Source organism: Panicum virgatum, chromosome 1N, assembly GCF_016808335.1.
Source record: "Panicum virgatum strain AP13 chromosome 1N, P.virgatum_v5, whole genome shotgun sequence".
Lineage (NCBI taxonomy): Eukaryota > Viridiplantae > Streptophyta > Magnoliopsida > Poales > Poaceae > Panicum > Panicum virgatum.
Genome location: NC_053145.1, coordinates 48712178 through 48732342, shown reverse-complemented (window position 1 = coordinate 48732342; position 20165 = coordinate 48712178). Strand labels below are relative to the sequence as shown.

At 50.4% G+C, this 20165-nt stretch overlaps 1 protein-coding gene across 1 annotated transcript; it reads left to right on the top strand.

The window, feature by feature from the left end:
* The first annotated feature begins 533 nt into the window (after nucleotides 1-533).
* On the top strand, nucleotides 534-2940 carry LOC120656306 (high-affinity nitrate transporter-activating protein 2.1-like). Its single transcript, XM_039934354.1, has 2 exons — nucleotides 534-892; nucleotides 2076-2940. Exons 1-2 carry the CDS (start codon nucleotides 745-747, stop codon nucleotides 2537-2539), a joined length of 612 nt encoding a protein of 203 aa, XP_039790288.1. The 5' UTR covers nucleotides 534-744; the 3' UTR covers nucleotides 2540-2940.
* The last annotated feature ends 17225 nt before the right edge of the window (nucleotides 2941-20165 follow it).

Genomic DNA, 20165 nt, shown 5'->3' with positions numbered 1-20165 from the left:
TTCAGTGGGATTGCCATCGATATAATTACAAAAACCATAAATTAGATAATCCAGTTGAAGGAATGTCATGTGTCATGATGACACTCTCCATCCTCTTTTTTCATAAAAATTTTACTATATCAACAAATTTAATGTTCATGACACTGCTATAACACTCCGCTGAAACTAGCCTAAGAACTCGACCACCTGTTGCTGCGCGCCGCCGGACGCCGCCACGCCATGCCATGCGACGCCGAACGCCGGAAGCGAACCCGTGGGTGCGCTGCGCTGCGCTGGATTGTTGCCGCTTTGACCTGCCCTTGCGTGGGGGCAGAAGAGCCTCGTCCGTGCGTCCCGGCCGGGTCGGCTGCTGGTCTGCGAGCACGGCCGGATCGATGGCGGCCGCCGCATCGCACCCGGCCGGAGCCCTTTGGGACCCCTGTAGAGCAAGTCAGCCGGTCAGCCCCGCCAAGTGACCGGAGAGATTAGATTACTGCTACCAGCTGCTCCCCTGCCCTCGTCAAGCTCTGACTTTTTGATCGCATGATTAGCGACTTGTTTACAGGCTCAGCGATTGATCCGACTCCACGCCGACAGGGCCGCGAGCGAGGTCAACTCCTCGGCCAGCGTGCCTATATATTCGTTCTCGGCCTGTCCGTACTCCTCCATCCCATCCCAAGTCCCAGCGCAGCCCAAGCAGCGGCATCAGGTTCCTCGCCTCCGTCTCCGACCACCGCGTACACGAGTCGACCATCAGGAGCAGCGATGGCTCGGCGACAAGGCGCCGTGGTGGTCTCGTTGCTAGCGGCGGTGCTTCTCGGCGCCTGCCTGCCGGCGCCGGCCGCCGCCGGGGTGCACCTCTCCACGCTGCCCATGGCGTTCGCCGTCACCGCCTCCACCAAACCCGGCCAAGGTGCGCGCGTCCGTCTGCTGCGCCTGCGCGTATCGCGTCGCAGCTCTCTTCAGTGTTCCATAATTCCATTCCACGCTCAGACGGTCCGGCCTACGGGCCGGGCTCGTAGTCAAGAATAGCTGCTTAATTTGGTTCTGCCCTTAATCTCAGGCATCCAATACACATGGTCATGGTCACAAAGCTCTTGTTTTATGGAAAAGCATGCGATGAATAATAACTACTCTAGAATTTTAACTTTTTACACAGAACCGATGTTATCTCTGAACTAAAAAGATATTTACGATCATAATTTTATACAATCACATGAGCGAAATACTAATGGAGCAACGGAGTATGAAATGGAATACGACTTGTAAAGAAAATGCGGTGAGTAGTTGTAGCTAGTAGAGCAACTCCAGCAAACCATTCATCTTAAATTTAGAGGATGAAATGAAAAAATACACACTCCAACAGACCATCTACTAAAACCCCTACTTTGGGGAGGTCTCCCTCCACTTTCTATTCCTGGAGGGTCTCTAGGGAGCCCATTATTCACAGACAAATGGGTCCCACCCTTTAAATCAAAAGAAAAGAGTGAGATATTGAGGCTACTACTGGAGTTAAGGTTAAAAAAAGCTAGATCTCAAAAAATAGAGGGAGCCCATACTCAAAAAGTAGAAGGTCTGATTAGGACTATTACTAGAGATGCTGCTAGCTATCACCACAAGACTGGGAGATCATCGTACTCCTAAAGTCTTTATTATTGTTCCTTGGATAAATTAATTAAATGATATCGGAGCATAAACTCGGAGAATATGTTCTAGTTGTTTGATTTTTTCCGTTTCTGCTTAGACAGCTGAAGTATGTTATTTTGTTGCTTACAATGCGTCCGAGAAAGAAACAACAGAAAGGGAGAAGCATTTTAGAATCTATCTAGGAAGGCCAGCACAGTAGGAAGCCTTTTATCCATCGATTTCCAGCTTGCTCAAAAGGTCAAAGAGTAAAAAAAAAAATCTTAGACAGTTCGATTTACTGCTACAGTTCGTGTGAAAATTATGCATTTCTTTTTTTTTTGAAAAACCAAAATTATGCATTTCACAATGTAATGTTTAACTGAGCATATGATTTAGCTTTAATTTGTGTTATTTTCAACCGTTGAGATCTTTCTTGTACTCATCACGAAATCCATTGACATGCTGCGCAGTTCTGCACTCCGGCGTGGACAAGCTCACGGTGACGTGGTCCCTGAACACGACCGAGCCCGCCGGCGCCGACGACGCCTACAAGAGCGTCACGGTGAAGCTGTGCTACGCGCTGGTGAGCCAGAAGGACCGCGGGTGGCGCAAGTCCAACGACGACCTCAAGAAGGACAAGGCGTGCCAGTTCAAGGTCACCCAGCAGGCCTACGCCGCCGGCGCCCGCGGCAGCTTCGAGTACACCGTCGCCCGCGACGTCCCCACGGCCTCCTACTACGTGCGCGCCTACGCGCTCGACGCGTCCGGCACGCAGGTGGCCTACGGCCAGACCGGCCCCGCCGCCGCCTTCGACGTCGTCGGCATCACGGGCATCCACGCCTCCATCAAGGTCGCCGCCGGCGTGTTCTCGGCCTTCTCCGTCGCCGCGCTCGCCTTCTTCTTCGTGGTCGAGAACCGCAAGAAGAACAAGTAGGGGGCGGCCGTGCGCAGCGCCATGTCGTCGTCGCCGGCGTGCTGAGTTCTGAATTTCCGGCCGGTCTTAGGCTAGATTCCTCTGTGTCTCGGAGACGTGCTGGTGGCCGGTGCTTAAAAATAAGGGAAAATTCGATTCATGCCACCACAACTCTGTGAAATTGGGTGTCATGTTGAAAATCATGCCACTCAATGGCATGATTTTCAACATGAGATCCAATTTCAAAAAATTGGAGTGGCATGGATCCAACTGACCCTAAAAATAAATGCAGGTGTGTGTCGTCAGCGCTGCATCCATGGATGGATGGATTTACACAGCGCGGCGCAATTACTTTGGTGCACGTTTTGTTTTTCGTCGTGTGCGTGAAGATATAAAGTAACTTGATTACGAACTTACGATAAGTTTCTCTGGCTCTGGTGATGTGGTTTGGATTTGCGCTGCAATGCAAATAGCGACCAAGAACAAGAAAAGCTTTTGCACAAAAGATGCAAGTACATGTAGGAGTGGTAATGGGCCATGGGCCATGGCCCTAATGGCCTCTTCACAGTCCAATAAAGCCTTTAAAATTTTTAGTTCAAAAATACATATGTTTAGAGCCCGGCCCTTTTAGGGCCCGATCCTTAGATTTTCTAGTTCAAAATGTTGGGCCCTTTACCACCCCTATGTACATGAACTCAAAACCATTTGTTTCTCTCAATTGGTGGTGGTTCATTTCTCGCTCGGTCGACTATGGGCCTACCGGACTCCACCTTTTGTTTCTAAATGTATGCACATTTTTAATCTTTTTTTACATAATAAAGAAAAAAATAAATATCCATGCTTCAAAAGAAAATGATGTTTTTTTCGTGACCGTGGCTTAGCACGTTTTTCATTAAGAAGAAAGCAGTTACAGACACAATCAATGAGCACCAAAACCATGCAGCCAAACAGAGCTTGACCAACACAAGAGCACAAATGACTAAAAATAGAGAAACACTGGAAAAAACACACACAGGCGAAAACTCACACCAAAACCATAGCCAGCAAGCAACACGGGAGAGGGTAACACACTCAAACCATAAACCTAAAGAGCCCACACCAGCAAAAAAGATCCTACAACACCACTATGGTTGCCCAGCATCCGTCACAGTATCATGAACCCCGACGGCAAAGCATCCGCCAGAACTGAAGAAGAACGACGGCGGCAAAGTATCCGCCCAACCGAGGGAGGGTGGCAAAGCATCCACCCGGAAGGCACGACCAAGGTGGCAAAGCATCCACCCGGAAGGCACGACCAAGGTGACAACCTAGAGCCGAAGACCATGGCGGCAAAGCATCCACACAAACAGAGTATAGGTGGCAAAGAATCCACCCAGAGAGCGTGACCGAGGCGGCAAAGTATTCGCCCGAAGCAAACCTCAACCAACAAGGCGGAAAAGCATCCGCCAAATTGTAATGATCTGAGCAACCAAATTGATGATGGCGACATGAAGCGAAGGCAGGATGACGAAGACGATGACCACCACTGCCACCAAGCCAAGACGACGCCTCAACCGGCCGGCAGAGCTCCAAAGATAAGACGACGCCTCCAGGAAGGACGTGACGCCACTGGCGCCACCGTCGTCCGACCAAAGTGGCCTAGGTTTTCACCTGGAAAGCTTGCCGGAGAAGCAGGACGAGGGGTAGTCGATGACGCCTTCAACAAGGTAAACGGCGCCGAGGGTGTCGCCGTCATCGGCCGACAAGCGGGGAAACGGCTTTCGCCAGTACCCTGATCCTCCCCCGAGCCCCCATGAATCATGCAGCAGCAGGGAGGCCCCCGAGAGCGGCGCCGCCACCAAGAGGGCCCCCACCAAGCCAGGACGTTGGCGCAGCGGCGGCGCACCCTGCCCCGCCATGGCCGGAGCCGTCCTCTGCCCAGAAGCCACCCCCCTCACCGACGTAGAGGGCGTCGAGGTCGGCCGCACCACCGGGACGGCCACAGCCAAGCCGGGGGAGCAGGGCCATACCCCGCTGTTGTCAGTCGAAACCCACCGGCGAGCAGCGACGGGCAACACGAAGAGCCGGCAGGTTGCTGGGGCGCTGGCAGGCACTGCTCCCTCGTCGACGGCCCGCAATTCCGTCACGCGCCCGGAGAATGTATGAAAGCCGGGCGTGCCACCTGACCTATACCCGACCAGGAGGGTGCAGACGTGCTCCGAAACAGTTTCCTACATACAAAGACACGTGTAAACATAAGTCTGAGCCGTGGTCGGCTCCCCGGGACGACTCTTGCATCGGCTTTAAAGAGCCGATCGAGTCCCGGTGTCAGATAGGATCTGTATCTATCCAGATATTGATGAATAAAGCAAATAACTATGAAACTGCTTCAATTAAATCTAATTAATCTAATCTACGATGGTAACAGCTTCACCGCTAGATCGGAACATCCTACACGTGACTAGGCCTAGCGGACATAACAGACAACTAAACCATAACCCAAGACAGAGGCCTAAGAACTAGCAAGAGCTGGTTCCCAGAACAATCCCTATCAAGGCTAAGATAGAGCATCTATTACACCACCGGATCATCCAATCCGTTTGCAAGGCCTAACCTAGCAGATATTACGCCAACTCTCAAGAATAAGAGCAAACCATAATAGATTGGATCTATTAAACTTAAAAGAAGCAGGGTGTTGTCTCTGTGCAACTAATTCTATGCGACAAGAATTAGCATGAGATTGAAACGTGACTGCACAGAGACAACATAATGTTCGTAGATGATAAGCAATGAAGCACAACAGATCTACTAAAAGCCATGCTACGAACATCAAGATAACTAGCATTACTCGCCATCAAAAATGCTTCAGTACGACTAATACCAAGGTAAAAATAAGAACAATGCTGCCCTGATCGCAAGAAGCAATCAGGGCAGCATGACGCTTACTTGGATGAAACCCTAGGATTAGGGGTGGCGATGCGCCGAGAGTTGTTGTTTTGCGAGACGTGATGACGCTCTCCTTTACGAATAGCAAAGGGTACATATTTATAGTCCGGAGACTTGGGAAACAATCTAAACTAATCTTGTCCCGATTGGACTCTATCTCTAATCTTAAACTAAATCTAAGGATATACGGCCTATGTGGCCCAGATGCTCACGCAGGAGCCGATTTACAAGTCTTCTTGATCTTCTGCTTTAAGCCCATCTTGCTTTCGGCCCATAAATTACCCCTGTTAATTTATGGCGATAACACATGCCCCCTGGTTTTGGCAATGATAGTTCCAAAACTAATCCGTCGCTTCATTTTCCCGTTAATGCTCATTAAACACACTGTAACCACCAAGGAAGACGCAACGTCTCTGCAACTGGCTCCTCGTAGAACGTGAAACTGCCGATCCGTCTCCCATCTTTTCACTATTTAACTTCACCCCGAATCGGCTCTTTTTCACCGCGAACTCCTTCTTCCTCCCAAAGCCAGTAGCGCAGAAACCCAATCCTTCACCAGCCATGGCAATCTCTTCTTCCTCCGGCTCCAACTCTTTTGGAGATTCCTCTTCTTCCTCCTCCTCTCCCCCTTCTTCTTCTTCCCTCTCGGCCTCCTCCATCGACTCTATCCCAGAGAGCCGAGAGCCGACCCCGAATGGGACCCGCTTGCAGCGTACGAGGCGCTGGCTCCTCTGCACTGGGATGCAGAGGAGTTCGACTTCGGGGTCGCCTCCGAGGAGGACGAGCCCATGACCGAAGGAGAGGAAGACCTCCAGTTCCTATTCCAAGAGGAACTGGAGAGCAGTGGAGACGACACCTTCTCCTGGGAAGGAGCCGACTCCTCCGAAGAGATCGGCTCCCCTCCCAGCGACGACACGACGGCGGGAGGGAATCCCCACCAATTCCTCCAAGCCCCCACGGAGGGAAGCAAAGAAGAAAGCAACAGTAGCAGCGGCGGGCGAAGCAGCAGCGGCACCGAGGACAGCGGTAGCAGCAGCGACAACGGCGATGATGATGACGACGGCGGCGGAGACGCACCGTCGCGAAGCCTGAAGCGCCGTAGGCATTCAGACACCTATGACTGGTAGATGTAGGTAGTATCATAGGGGTAGAATCTCAAAGCCGAAGGATCGATTCCTTTGTAAAATCGGCTTTCCCTGTAATGAATTTCCTTTTAATGAAATCAAATTCCCTATAATTCCATGTGTCTTCGTTTACTTTCCAAAAAACCGATGGCAACGCATCAGACTTCTATAAATATCCAAGAGCCGACGGAATTCTATCCAGAAGCAACCCCCGCAAAAGAATAGAGTAACACTTCCAACTTGAGATAAACCCTTGAATCCGAGCACAATTCGAAAACCAAGTTCTACAAATCCGAGCAATAACTCTCCAAGCAGCCAGAATTCGAATCAGAACCCTCAGCAATCAAACCCTAAGACAACGGATCTGACCCATGGCAGATTCTGCAAATGATGATGCGGCAATCTGCGGCCTGAAGGTAATATTCAACCTAATCCTTTAGTTTTCTTCAGCTTACCAAGCTTCTGAAACTAAAATTCCGAAACATGACACCATACGTATGCTTCTGAATTTCTGAACTTCAGGTGTCAAACATCCTTCTGCCGCATCCCTCCGATCCAAAATCTTTTTGTCTTGGCCCACAAACCCATGAAAACCCCATAGATTTGATCTCTTGTGAAGCAAATAGGATTCCTTTTGTAAGTCAAAACATCGATCTGAACCTCTGGGCCGACTGCTTAAGAGCCTGGCCTAATCCACCTGAGAGCTGGATTACATGGTACAACAGAGTAGCAAAAATGCCCTTATGGCAGGATTTGAACATAACCGATGCACTTAGCTTATCACTGCCACCCCTTGACAAAGATGAAAATCTTCTGAAAACCATCGGCTATTTCTGGTCTGATGCTCTGAATTGTTTCCTCTTTGGTCATGGACCCCTGACCCCTACTCTGCTGGATGTCATTAGCTCTTCTAATCCTGCTGCTCACAAAATGGCAGAAGTCCCCTTCAAACTTTCTTCCAAAGTTAACTGCACAAACTTCTTAAATACCCTTACATGAGTCAGCACATGAAAACAAAAGGTCCAGTGACTGAGAAGGAACACACAGCCTTCTTAAATCTTTGGCTAGAGCACTTCATCTTCTGTGGTCCTTCTTTAGCTCCAACCAAAAACTATATTCCCTTGGCCTATCACTTGGCCCATGGTAATCACACTGGCCTAGGCAAACTCTTCCTTGGAGAAACCTACAGATATCTCCATTTGATGACATCTAATTTGTTTAACAAAAAGAAACTGAGAACTGGAGGCCCTTGGTGATTTATTCAGTTGTGGGCACAACTGTACTTCCAGCACCATATTCCCAACTTCCAAGGCCTGACCAAGAACTCTTTCCCTGATGAGAGTGGCAAACCAATTAGATGTACAAGCTATGGCCAAGCTTTATTTAGTCTCCCTGGCAGTAAACTGAATTCAACAGATGCAGCAAACTGGTTTAAAATCTTCTCCAAAGGCTCAGAAAATCCCCTCTATTTTCCATTTACTGAATCTGAATCCTTTGAAAACCCAACTGCCTTCACACTAGATAATTTTGCCGATGACGATAGCACTCGGCATCTGTTTTCTTTGATGATCCGACCTGGCTTCGTTCCTGTTGGCATCAGCACCTCTAATAGAATCATCAAGCCAGGTTATGAATCTTACCAACCAGTTATATCAGCTCGGCAATTTGGCCTAGGACAGGTCCCTCCCCACTTCCATATTCACCACTTGGTGGAGAGCAGAGCCGATCTGCCTGATGGTCTCACCAGCTCAAGATGCTACAGCATGTTTGACAATCTCCACATTCCAATACCAGCTGATTTGTCTTTCACCTCCTCATCAATCGGCTTTGATACTTGGTGGAACATGTGGAAAACTCATGTCTTCGGAAAAGCTCTAGGTCCACGACTGCAGCAAATCGATCTTGAATATGTAATCCCCGAGGAAGAGGTACCGAATTTATGCATCCATCCTTCTAAGTCCTCCATACTTTGCATGACTAATCTTGCTCATTCTATTAGCAGCAACAAGATGGTCCAGAACCTATGACCAGCACTAGGGAGCCATTCCACTTTCTTCCAACTGCTCCTGATGTACTCTTCTGCAGAGGATCACCACCAATGAAGAAAGTGATAATGACTGTCCAGCTAGACTTACTTCAGTCGGCTTCCAAGCGAAGACACACTTCTGCAAGTGTTGCCCCCCCCGAGTCTTGACCAAGAAAAGGAAGATGATCACGAGGCATGTCATCAAGAAACCAGTACCATCTTCTCCGAGTCCATCAGAGTCCAACATCAACCAGGTAACTCATCATTCAAGAACTTTTCTTTATTTCATACATATGTACCCTGGTTGACTGTAATTCTATTTTCAGGATGCAGCTGAAGACACCCCCAATGCAGAAAGCCAAGTACAACATGGGATGACTGCTACTCCTGATGCATTGACGGAGACAAATGAAGAACAAGCCGATGCAGTAGATGCTCTTGATGTCAACACCAGCTCTAACAGGACAATTGCTCTTGAACCGTCCAACACCTCTTCTTCAGAACAGGTAACATTACAAAACCAATTCTGAACCAGCCGATAGCTTCATAAATGCATATTGTTCTAACTCTAGATATGTCCATAGAGCTTTGACATTTCAGGTTTGCTTTCCTTTAACCCTGCATCAATGGGTCTAACTGTTCCTGGAGCAGAAACACCTTCTTTGCAGCAATCGGCTAACTTGACACATCAGCGTCAACTCATCAAAGACCTTCTATCTGCTCCGATCACTGCCCTAGTTGATGATTCCAGCAAGATAAAGAACATCTTCGAGCAAATAGAATCCCAACTCCCGGAGCCATTGCAAATCAAACTCTGGTCAGCCAGCAACCTTTCATTCTTTCGAATAGAAGTGAATAAAGCACTACAGAGGATGGAGGCACGTCGCTCTCAAGCTTCTCTGAAAGCTGATATTACCCAAAAGTGCAAGGCCCTTAACCAGAAGAAGGCAATTTTGGATAACAAAGCTGACATGTCTGCCAACATGAATCGACTCGACCTCCTGAAGAAAGAATTGGCGGAACTCGAAGAAAAGGTCCGCACCACCAAAGAACTCATCCAGGCCGAGGAAACTTCCCTTGCAAACTCCAAACAAGAAACCCAGGAAATAGCTGAGCAGATACAAGCAGAGTTTGCAGAGATCAGCACCTTGAGTCGGCAGATGGTTACAGGCAATGACAAGGATGACGAAGCGATTGTAGCACGAGCAGACGCCGTCCGTACTGAAGCCATCCATGCCATAGAAGAGTTCCTGAACTAGTAGATAGGCTCAAGAGACAATTAGTACTGCCTGTTAACCTGAAACTTGTACTTGTTTAAAAACATCTTGAGTCGATGGTTACACATCGGCTATCTTACTTCTCATATGCATTTTTTTTTGCTGGCCAACTCAACGTGTTGGCCTATCTTTTCTTTTTTTTCTTTTTTTTTGTTGGCCAACTCAATGTGTTGGCCTATCATCATTTTTTTTACTGGCCAACTCAACGTGTTGGCCTATTACACTGCAGCCAGATGGATCTCATCGGCTGTTACTCGCCTTCCCACATGCTCGGGAAATACTTCTTGAGATGTTGGCCATTGACAGCAACGGGAAACTTGACGCCGTCCAATTCCTCGAGCATGTATGCATTCCCAGGCAATACCTAATCAACCTTGTACGGCCCATGCCAAGTTGGAGACCATTTACCAAACCTGTTGTCTTTAGTTCCCAACAGCAACACTGCCTCCCAAACCAAGTCTCCAACCTGGAAATCCTTAGGCTTGACCTTCTTGTTGTATGCACGGGCAACTTTTGCCTTATTTTCCTTGATCTTCTCCAGCGACCAAAGCCTTAGCTCCGTCAGGTCCTCCACGTTGTCATTCATCAAGGTTGCATACTGCTCAGTTGATAGATCATTCTGAAACTCAACGCGCCTTGATCCAGCCGTAATCTCCCATGGTAGCACAGCATTCTGGCCATAGACAAGATGGTACGGCGACGTCTTGGTGGACCCATGACATGAAATACGATATGCCCACAAAGCTTCTGATAACACCTCATGCCAGCGCTTAGGATATTCATCGATCTTTCTCTTTATGAGCTTGATGAGGCTCTGGTTGGATGCTTCAGCATGTCCATTAGCTTGGGCATAATATGGAGATGATCTAATCAACTTAATCCCCATGTCATCGGCAAATTTCCTGAATTCCTCTGATATAAAGACCGATCCTCCATCGGTCGTGATGGTCTGAGGGATCCCAAATCTGTGGATAATGTGTTCTTTGACAAAGCCTGATCACATCTCTCGATGCTACTGACCTCATGGGCACTGCCTCTACCCATTTTGTGAAATAATCTGTGGCAGCTAAGACCCATTGGTGACCCTTGCTAGACGACGGGTTGATCTATCCAATCATGTCCATGCCCCAACCTCTGAATGGCCACGGCTTGATGATAGGATTCATCACTGAAGCTGGCACTATCTGAATTTTGCCAAACCTCTGACATGCTTGACATCCTTTGTAATACTTGAAACAATCTTCAAGCATAGTGGGCCAGTAATAACCCGATCGCCTAATCAGCCACTTCATCTTATGAGCCGATTGATGAGTACCGCAGGCTCCTTCATGAACCTCATGTAAGAGCCGATTTGACTCTGAAGGTCCCAGACATTTAAGCAGTAGTCCTTCCAAGGTCCTGTAGAACATGTCATCCCCTATCAGAACATACTTCATGGCCTTGAGTCTTATCCTTCTGGGTGCCCCCCGAGCCGAATCCTTCAAGTAATTGAAGATATCGACTCTCCAGTCTCCGGGTTCTAGAAACTGAACCTCCACATCAACTCCATCGGCTACTTCCCTGTACCCGGAAGCCATCTGTGCCAAATCATTGGCTTCATTGTTCAGAGTTCTGCGTATCCAGTGGAAATTGATGTACCTGAATTGTGACATCAACTCATGGCATTACATCCATATTGGGAAAAGAGCCTCGCTCTCACATCTATGTTCCTCCGTGAGCTGAGAAATCACCAACTTCGAATCTCCAAAAATTTCCACCGCTTCTGCTCCAACTTCGAGGAGTAATTCCATCCCTTTGCGAACGGCTTCATATTCCACCAAATTATTGGTGCATGGGGCAGTCATTCTGATGGAAAAGGAGTAAGTCGCCCCACGAGGCGACACCAACAGAATTCACACACCGCATCCATCATCACAAGCCGATCCGTCAAAGAACATAGCCCAAGCACGAATAAATAATGCAGCAATATCAGTGCTGATCCTGTCTGCAACAAGATCCGCCAGTGCTTGCCCTTTGACTGCTTTCGCAGGCTGATACCGAATATCAAACTCTGACAATCCAAACATCCATTTTCTCAGCCGGCCTTTAAGGACAGGAGCCGACAGCATGTGCTTTATGACATCCGATTTGCATATGACAATTGTTTCCGCCGAGAGCAAAATATGGCGAAGCTTTGTACATGTAAAGTATAAGCAAAGACAAAGCTTCTCAATTTCAGGATACCTGGTCTCGGCGTCTAACATGCGCCTGCTGAGGTAGAAAACCACCCTCTCCTGGCTGTCGTGCTTCTGGACTAATACTGAAGCAATAGAAGTGTCACCCACGTATAGGTACACGTAGAACGACCTATCTTGCTGAGGAGGAACCAATACTGGAGGCTTTGACAAATATTCTTTGATTTCATCGAAAGCTTGCTGCTGTTCTGCCCCCCAGCGAAACTCATCATTGGATTTGATCTTTACTAAACCCATGAAAGGCTCAATGCGTCCAGACAGATTAGAAATAAATCTTCTGACAAAGTTAATTTTACCGATGAGCTTCTGTAACTCTTTCTTTGTAGTTGGTGGTTTCATCGTCTTCACAGCTTCTTGACTCTTTAGGCCGATCTCGATTCTCCGTTCATGTACCAGGAATCCCAGAAATTGACCGGCCGACACACCGAAAGCGCACTTCTTTGGGTTCATTTTGAGCCCACACCTTCGAGTTCGCTACAGAACCTGACGCAGATCTTCTAGATGCCCCCCAACTGATTTGGACTTGACCACGACATCATCAATATAAATATCTACCAGCTTGCCGATGAGATCATGAAAAATATAATTCATAGCACGCTGGTACATTGGACCGGCATTTTTCAGTCCGAAGGTCATAACCAAATATTCGAACAAGCCGACTGCGCCTGGTACTCTGAACGCAGTCTTGTTCACATCTTCTGGGGCCATGAAGATCTGGTTGTAACCAGCATTGCCATCCATAAAACTCATCATTTTGTGGCCGGCAGCTGCGTTGATCAATGTTTCTGCAACAGGCATCGGGTATTCGTCCTTTGGTGTTGCTCTGTTGAGATCTCTAAAATCGACGCACACACGCCATCGGCCATCCTTCTTTTGTACCGGTACCACGCTAGAGATCCATTCTGCATACCGGCACGGCCTGATGAACCCAACATCCAGCATCTTCTCCACCTCTTTCTTAACTTCTTCTAGGACTTCGGCCTTCATCTGACGTGCTCGTTGCTGAAACGGCCGAAACCCTTTCTTGAGCGGGAGCCGATGCTCGACGATACTTCTATCCAGTCCGGGCATCTCGGTGTAGTCCCATGCAAAGCAATCCCGGTACTCTTTCAGTAACGCAATCATCTCCTCTCGCAAAGCCGGATCCAACTTCTTGCTGATAAATGTCGGTCGTGGCTTATCCCCAGGACCGATGTCAACCTCTTCCAAATCGTCAGCTGATGTGAACCCGTATCCGAGTTTGCCGTCGTCTGAAAAACCAGTTGCGAATGCAAGCGAGTCTTCGTTATCCACAAGATCAGTGGCAAACACAGGGAGATGACAAGAAAAATTATTTGGCCAACTGCATGGGTTGGCCGCTTCTACACTTCCATTATCATTCGAAATCAAATAGTCGATGAGTGGCCAACTGCCGGAGCAGGCCATCGTGTGTACATGATGTAACAATTCCGAACCCAAAAAGGATTTTTCTATTTTTTGGGGCCAGTCGCCGGGACCGGCCTCTCTATCTCTATCACATCCCGTGGCATGCCAGGATGTGTCTACTATGTGAGGCCAGTGGATAAGACCAGCCTCAGTCCGTTTTTTGTCGCCTCGATCCGATCACAGTCTTCCCGGGCGATCCCTGAGATCGGCTCTTGTCCTTCTGCATCCCAAGCATGCATATCCGCGAGCGATACCTCGCTAGAATCGTCTGCAGGGACCACTTCTACTTCATCGCCGTCCCATTGGACGAGGTACTGATGCATTGTGGAAGGGATACAACAGTTGGCATGAATCCAGTCCCTCCCAAGCAGCACTGTGTACGTACTCTTGCTGTTAACTGATGAAGAACGATGTTGGTACAGTCTTGCGGCCCACTGTCAGCTCCACATTAAGAACCCCCATCGCCTCTGATGGCTGTCCATTGAAGTCATTAAGCATCACATTGGTCTTGATCAGAGTGGCAGAAGAATGACCCAATCGGCGCAGCATAGAGTATGGCATCAGGTTGACCGCGGCACCAGTGTCGACCAACATCCTGTTCCCAGGCTTGCCATTGATGAAGCCCTTGAGATACAACCCTTTCAGGTGCTTGTAGCTCTTCTCCTTGGGCTTCTCAAAGATGATTGGATGTGGGCCCAGATCCAGCTGTGCAACAGGCAAATCCTCCGGTTGGGGTGCCCGAAACTCCGATGGGAGCACGAACACCATGTTCACATCAGCCGATGGCTTCTCATCGGCTTTTGTCTGCTTGGGCGCCATTCTTTTCTCGGAGGGCGCCTTTCTTCCCTTCGCGGTCGCCTGACTTGCTCCGCGAGATCCGGACGCGCTTTCCTCAGCACGTCGAGGTACTTTGCTTCCGCCTCTTCCAGATTGCGCAAGCGCTGCACTCTGCACTTCTGCGAGCGATTAAGCCCGTCATGACACCACCGTGGACGATGGTACCTGTCTTCTCCTTCTTCTTGCTCGGAATCACCCCTGGCCGGCCTCCTCACACGGTCATCCTGACGTGTTCTGGGACCTAAGCGCCGGAACACCGATGTTTCATCCTGCTGGTGTCCTCGAGGCCTGCACTCCAAGCAATCATCTATAGTAGGCAATCGGCTCATGCCGGAGTTCCAGCAATACATGAAGAACGGGCAATGCTAGTGGTCGCGTATAGCCTGGCGTCTTCCCAGTGTCCTCCCTGTGCGGTGCTCGTACTCGTCTCCCTACGATTCATATCGGCGGCGCAACTTGTACTGGTACTGGTACTTTTCCAGAAGCCGATTAGAAACTGGAAGCTGATTGCAGATGTGACGCACCTGCTCTTCAGTCACATGCCGCTGTTCCAGCTCGCATTCATCCTGCGGCCGTTTGCCAGAAGCGGCCTCTCTCCTCTGCTTGTCATGGTGGCGCATAGGTCCCACCATGTTGATCTGGAATGCCAGATCCTAGCCCTCGGATCTGAAGTCTGACAACTCCACCATGTTAGCTTGTGGGAAGGGCTTCGTGTCAACCTTCATTGTGTGTTGAGCCAGGATTAATCGGCCTTGCTCGATAGCTGATTGTATCTGACGACGTAGCTCCTTGCATTCACCCGTGGCATGAGTGAACGAGTGATGCCACTTGCAGTAGAGCCTCCCCTGCAGCTCTTGTGCCGTCGGTAGCTTGTGATTTTCTGGGAGCTTCAGCTATTTTTCTTTAAGGAGCAGATCAAATATTTGCTCTGCTTTGGTTACATCGAAGTCGAAGCCCTTCACAAGCCCTTGCTGTTTGACCCACTTGCACGGGACAGGGTTTGCCCCCCGGGTCCACTTCGCCACAACCACTTCTTGCTCCTCGCCAGAGTCATCAGATTCTTTCGCCTGGGCCATGTTTACATGGCGCTTGAACTTGTCCTGGTACAGCTCAGGATGGTAATGTTCGTATACTGTAAGCTTCTGCACCAGGAGAGCTAGAGACGTGAACTCCAACTGAAAAGCCGCATCCTTGATCGGCTTAGCGAGTCCGAGGACAGCCAGATCGATTGCCTCTTTCTCTGTGATGCGCGACGAGTAGCATCGGTTCTTGACCTCCCTGAAGCGTTGTATGTATTCTGACACGGTCTCTCCTCGCTTCTGCCTGAATTGGGTGAGGTCGGCAATTCCAGCTTCAGCAGCCTCCGAGTGGTACTGGGTGTGGAATTGATCTTCAAGCTGCCTCCAAGTCCGAATCGAATCCGAAGCCAGTGATGCATACCATCCAAAAGCTGGGCCTGTCAGGGATTGGCCGAAGAACCGGACCCTTAACGGATCCGACGCTGAGATCATCCCAAGCTGCGTTAAGTATCGGCTCACATGCTCGATGGAGCTGGCTCCCTCTGACCCGTTAAACTTGGTGAACTCAGGAAGCCGATACTTGGGTGGCAGTGGGATCAAGTCATAATCACTTGGATACGGCTTGGAATAGCCGATCGCTTTCCTTTTGGGCAGGATGCCGAACTAGTCTCTCAGTATTGCACTGACCTGCTCCACGCTAAGAACTCCTGGGGCCGATGGCTCAGCACTCGGCCCAGTAGCGTACTTTGCCAGCCACGCTTGTTTCTCCGCGTCCGCTCCAGAAGCTCCTGGGTTCACCATCTGCACCGAGCGTGTTGGATTGACGCTGTCAGGGATGTAGGCGCACGTGTAGCCATGCTGGATCTCCTTGGGTGGCTCGGTGGGGAACTGGCCTTCTCCAGGATCACCACCGATCTTGTGGACGACGTAGATCGGCGCGCTCTGTGGTTTTGGAGCCGCAAATGAGAATGGCAATTGCGGCCTAGAATGCAGTGCAACTTCCTCTATGTGACTCCCCAGGGTTGGCCCCGATGGAGAGTACTGGTTCTTAATTATCTCCTGGATGACGCGATGCGCCATGCGCTCGAGTTCGTTCATCAGGCTCTGAGAGTGCCGATGAAGCGCATGGGCCACCATGTAGTTCATCTCCTGACACAGGGCTCTGGTGCGCTCTTCTGATGGCACAGACAGATCTACATTGTCAAGAACACCTTCTGGTGAGAACCCCTTCCACCTGATGCCATGGTTGCGGGTCCTCTCAAAAGAGCCGATGAGATCGGCTTCCAGCAGAGCTTTGATCTCATCATACTTCTTCTTGTGTTCAGGAGAGAGCTCTTCATACGTGACGGGCTTGGGAGCGGGTTCTTGATCTTGAGCTCCAGTCATTGTTGCAGTGGACGTTGTTGCCGAGAGGGGTCCCACCGGGCGTGCCAGAATGTGTTGTCAGTCGAAACCCACCGGTGAGCAGCGATGGGCAACACGAAGAGCCGGGAGGTTGCTGGGGCGCTGGCAGGCACTGCTCCCTCGTCGACGGCCCGCAATTCCGTCACGCGCCCGGAGAATGTATGAAAGCCGGGTGTGCCACCTGACCTATACCCGATCAGGAGGGTGCAAACGTGCTCCGAAACAGTTTCCTGCGTACAAAGACACGTGTAAACATAAGTCCGAGCCGTGGTCGGCTCCCTGGGACGACTCTTGCATCGGCTTTAAAGAGCCGATCGAGTCCCGGTGTCAGATAGGATCTGTATCTATCTAGATATTGATGAATAAATCAAATAACTATGAAACTGCTTCAATTAAATCTAATTAATCTAATCTACGATGGTAACAGCTTCACCGCTAGATCGGAACATCCTACACGTGACTAGGCCTAGCGAACATAACAGACAACTAAACCATAACCCAAGACAGAGGCCTAAGAACTAGCAAGAGCCAGTTCCCGGAACAATCCCTATCAAGGCTAAGATAGAGCATCTATTACACCACCGGATCATCCAATCCGTTTGCAAGGCATAACCTAGCAGATATTACGCCAACTCTCAAGAATAAGAGCAAACCATAACAGATCGGATCTATTAAACTTAAAAGAAGCAGGGTATTGTCTCTGTGCAACTAATTCTATGCGACAAGAATTAGCATGAGATTGAAATGTGACTGCACAGAGACAACATAATGTTCGTAGATGATAAGCAATGAAGCACAACAGATCTACTAAAAGCCATGCTACGAACATCAAGATAACTAGCATTACTCGCCATCAAAAACGCTTCAGTACGACTAATACCAAGGTAAAAATAAGAACAATGCTGCCCTGATCGCAAGAAGCAATCAGGGCAGCATGGCGTTTACTTGGATGAAACCCTAGGATTAGGGGTGGCGATGCGCCGAGAGTTGTCGTTTTGCGAGACGTGATGACGCTCTCCTTTACGAATAGCAAAGGATACATATTTATAGTCCGGAGACTTGTGAAACAATCTAAACTAATCTTGTCCCGATTGGACTCTATCTCTAATCTTAAACTAAATCTAAGGATACACGGCCTATGTGGCCCAGATGCTCACGCAGGAGCCGATTTACAAGTCTTCTTGATCTTCTGCTTTAAGCCCATCTTGCTTTCGACCCATAAATTACCCCTGCTAATTTATGGCGATAACACCCGCCCACTAGGGGCGATAACCATGGCGGCCCGGAGGCGTAGGCACAGCGGTGACCGGGCGGCAAGGGGGGCGCATCCCATGGGAGAAGACCGCGGCAGGACACGCCGGAGAAGACCGCAGCGAAGGCCGAGGCGACGACGGAGGCCGCGATGGCCGCGGTGTCGGCGGGGAGGCCGGCGGATGCGGGGGACGGACCGCCGCAGCGCACGCGCCGCCGACGCGAGGCGGGCGGGCCCCACCCGGCGCAGCGCAGCGAGCGTGACGAGCGCAGATCCGGCGATGGGAGGGGCAGATCCGGCCGCGGACGGCGCGGAACTGGCCTCCGGCAGCCAGCGTCGAGCCCGGCGGCGGCGGGAATAGCGTCAGCGGTAAGGGGGCAACACGGGCTTGGGTCTGAGCGGGAGAAGGGGGGAGGTAGGAAAAGGGAGAGGGAGGAGGGAGCGACGGCGGGGCTGCCGCCGCCGCCGCCGACCGGCGGCGACGGCGGCCAACAGAGACGGCGGATGAGGGAGCGGGGAGGCGAGTCCGTTGAAGAGGGCTCGGGGGGAGGGCTCGCATTTTTCTTTTTAAAGAAAATGATGTTATGATATATATATATATATATATATATATATATATATATATATATATATATATATAGACAATGTGATGATATGCACTTGCGCTATACAGTACTGAACTGTATCTTTCAATGAAGTGGCACTTCCTGACCTGTTCTGAATATCGGGGAAGTATCAACTTCTGTATACAGCAAGCGTGAAAGGAACAACCAAGACAATTACATCTCATAGTCAACTTCGCCAACAAGCGTGAAAACACCAGGTGCTCCTTCAAGCGAGACGAAAGGGTAAGAGGACTAGTGTCTGGCATTGTTTCTACGGTAGCTAGTAGGGACATCTCTGAGCTGACCGCCGGCTAGTCCAGTACCATCCACATCCAGGCAGCTGATGATCTGCAAGAATTTCCTGTGTCCAAGTCTCCAAGAATAACGAAGAGGCCCGGCAACGCAAACGCATTCGTACCCTCACGACCGGCTATTACTTTCCTTTCTTTTTTGGTTCTTGCGTGGAAGTACCGGCTGTGTTCCTCTATTTCTCTCCTTTAAAAAAAATATTCTTGCCTAGTCATGAAGAATCTCTACTCTATCTCTATTTTTCCTGCACTCGTTTCTCTCCTCTATACCTCAATTATCAACATTTTTTACACAAATCTAAACTACCCATCCTTTGCATAGTCACTGACGAGTGGGACCCACCCCATCCCCTCAACCCCGTCCATCTCTCTCCTCCTATGCTTCTCTTCCGCCGGCGAGCGGCCCGGTCTCCCTCTTCCGTGCCGTCCTTCTCGGTAGCCCTCCCTGCGCCGGACCTTCCCGGCGGCCGAGCTCGCCGCCGCGGCCCACGCTCCTCGCCTCCGCAGGCTAGCTCGCCGCCGCCGCGCTCCCTCCTCGCTCGAGCCGCCGCGTCCATGGCCGGCTCGAGACGGAGGCCCGTGTTCGACCTTCCCCGGCGGCCGAGCTCGCCGCCTCCGCGGCCGAGCCCTCCGTGGCCGAGCCCTCCGCGGCTGAGGCCTCCGCGGCCAGGGCGGCGGCCGGCGGCGCGGACGGCGAGGCCGCGCCCCCTCCCTCCCCGGCGGAGCTCTCCTCCCCCGCGGCCCTCCTTCCTCCGCAGGCATCCCCTGCCCTTGAGGTCCGGCAGCGTAGGCCCGCGCAGGCGCGGCGGCGTCCGTCTCCCTCTCCACCGGGCGTGCGGGTGCGCGCGGCCATCGAGCTCGGCGGCGCCCCTCCTCCCTTTTCCCTCCTCCCTCGCGCCGCGACGCCCCTCCTCCCTCCCTCGCGGCACGGCGGCCAGCAAGCTGCAACCCCGGCGGTAGAGGAAGCAGACGCCGAGCCCTTCTTCTTTCTTCTTCTTCATGCTCCTGGGCGGCAACCCCGACGCTGGCTTCTTCTTCTTCTTGGTGGGCGCGGGGGCGGGGGCCTCGGCGGGTTAAATGAAATCTATTTATAAAACCTTTTGTAAAGATGGGTTGTAAATCGCGAGACGAATTTAATGATGCTAATTAATTCATGATTAATTTATAATTAGCGGATGGTACTGTAGCACCACTGTTGCAATTATGGATTA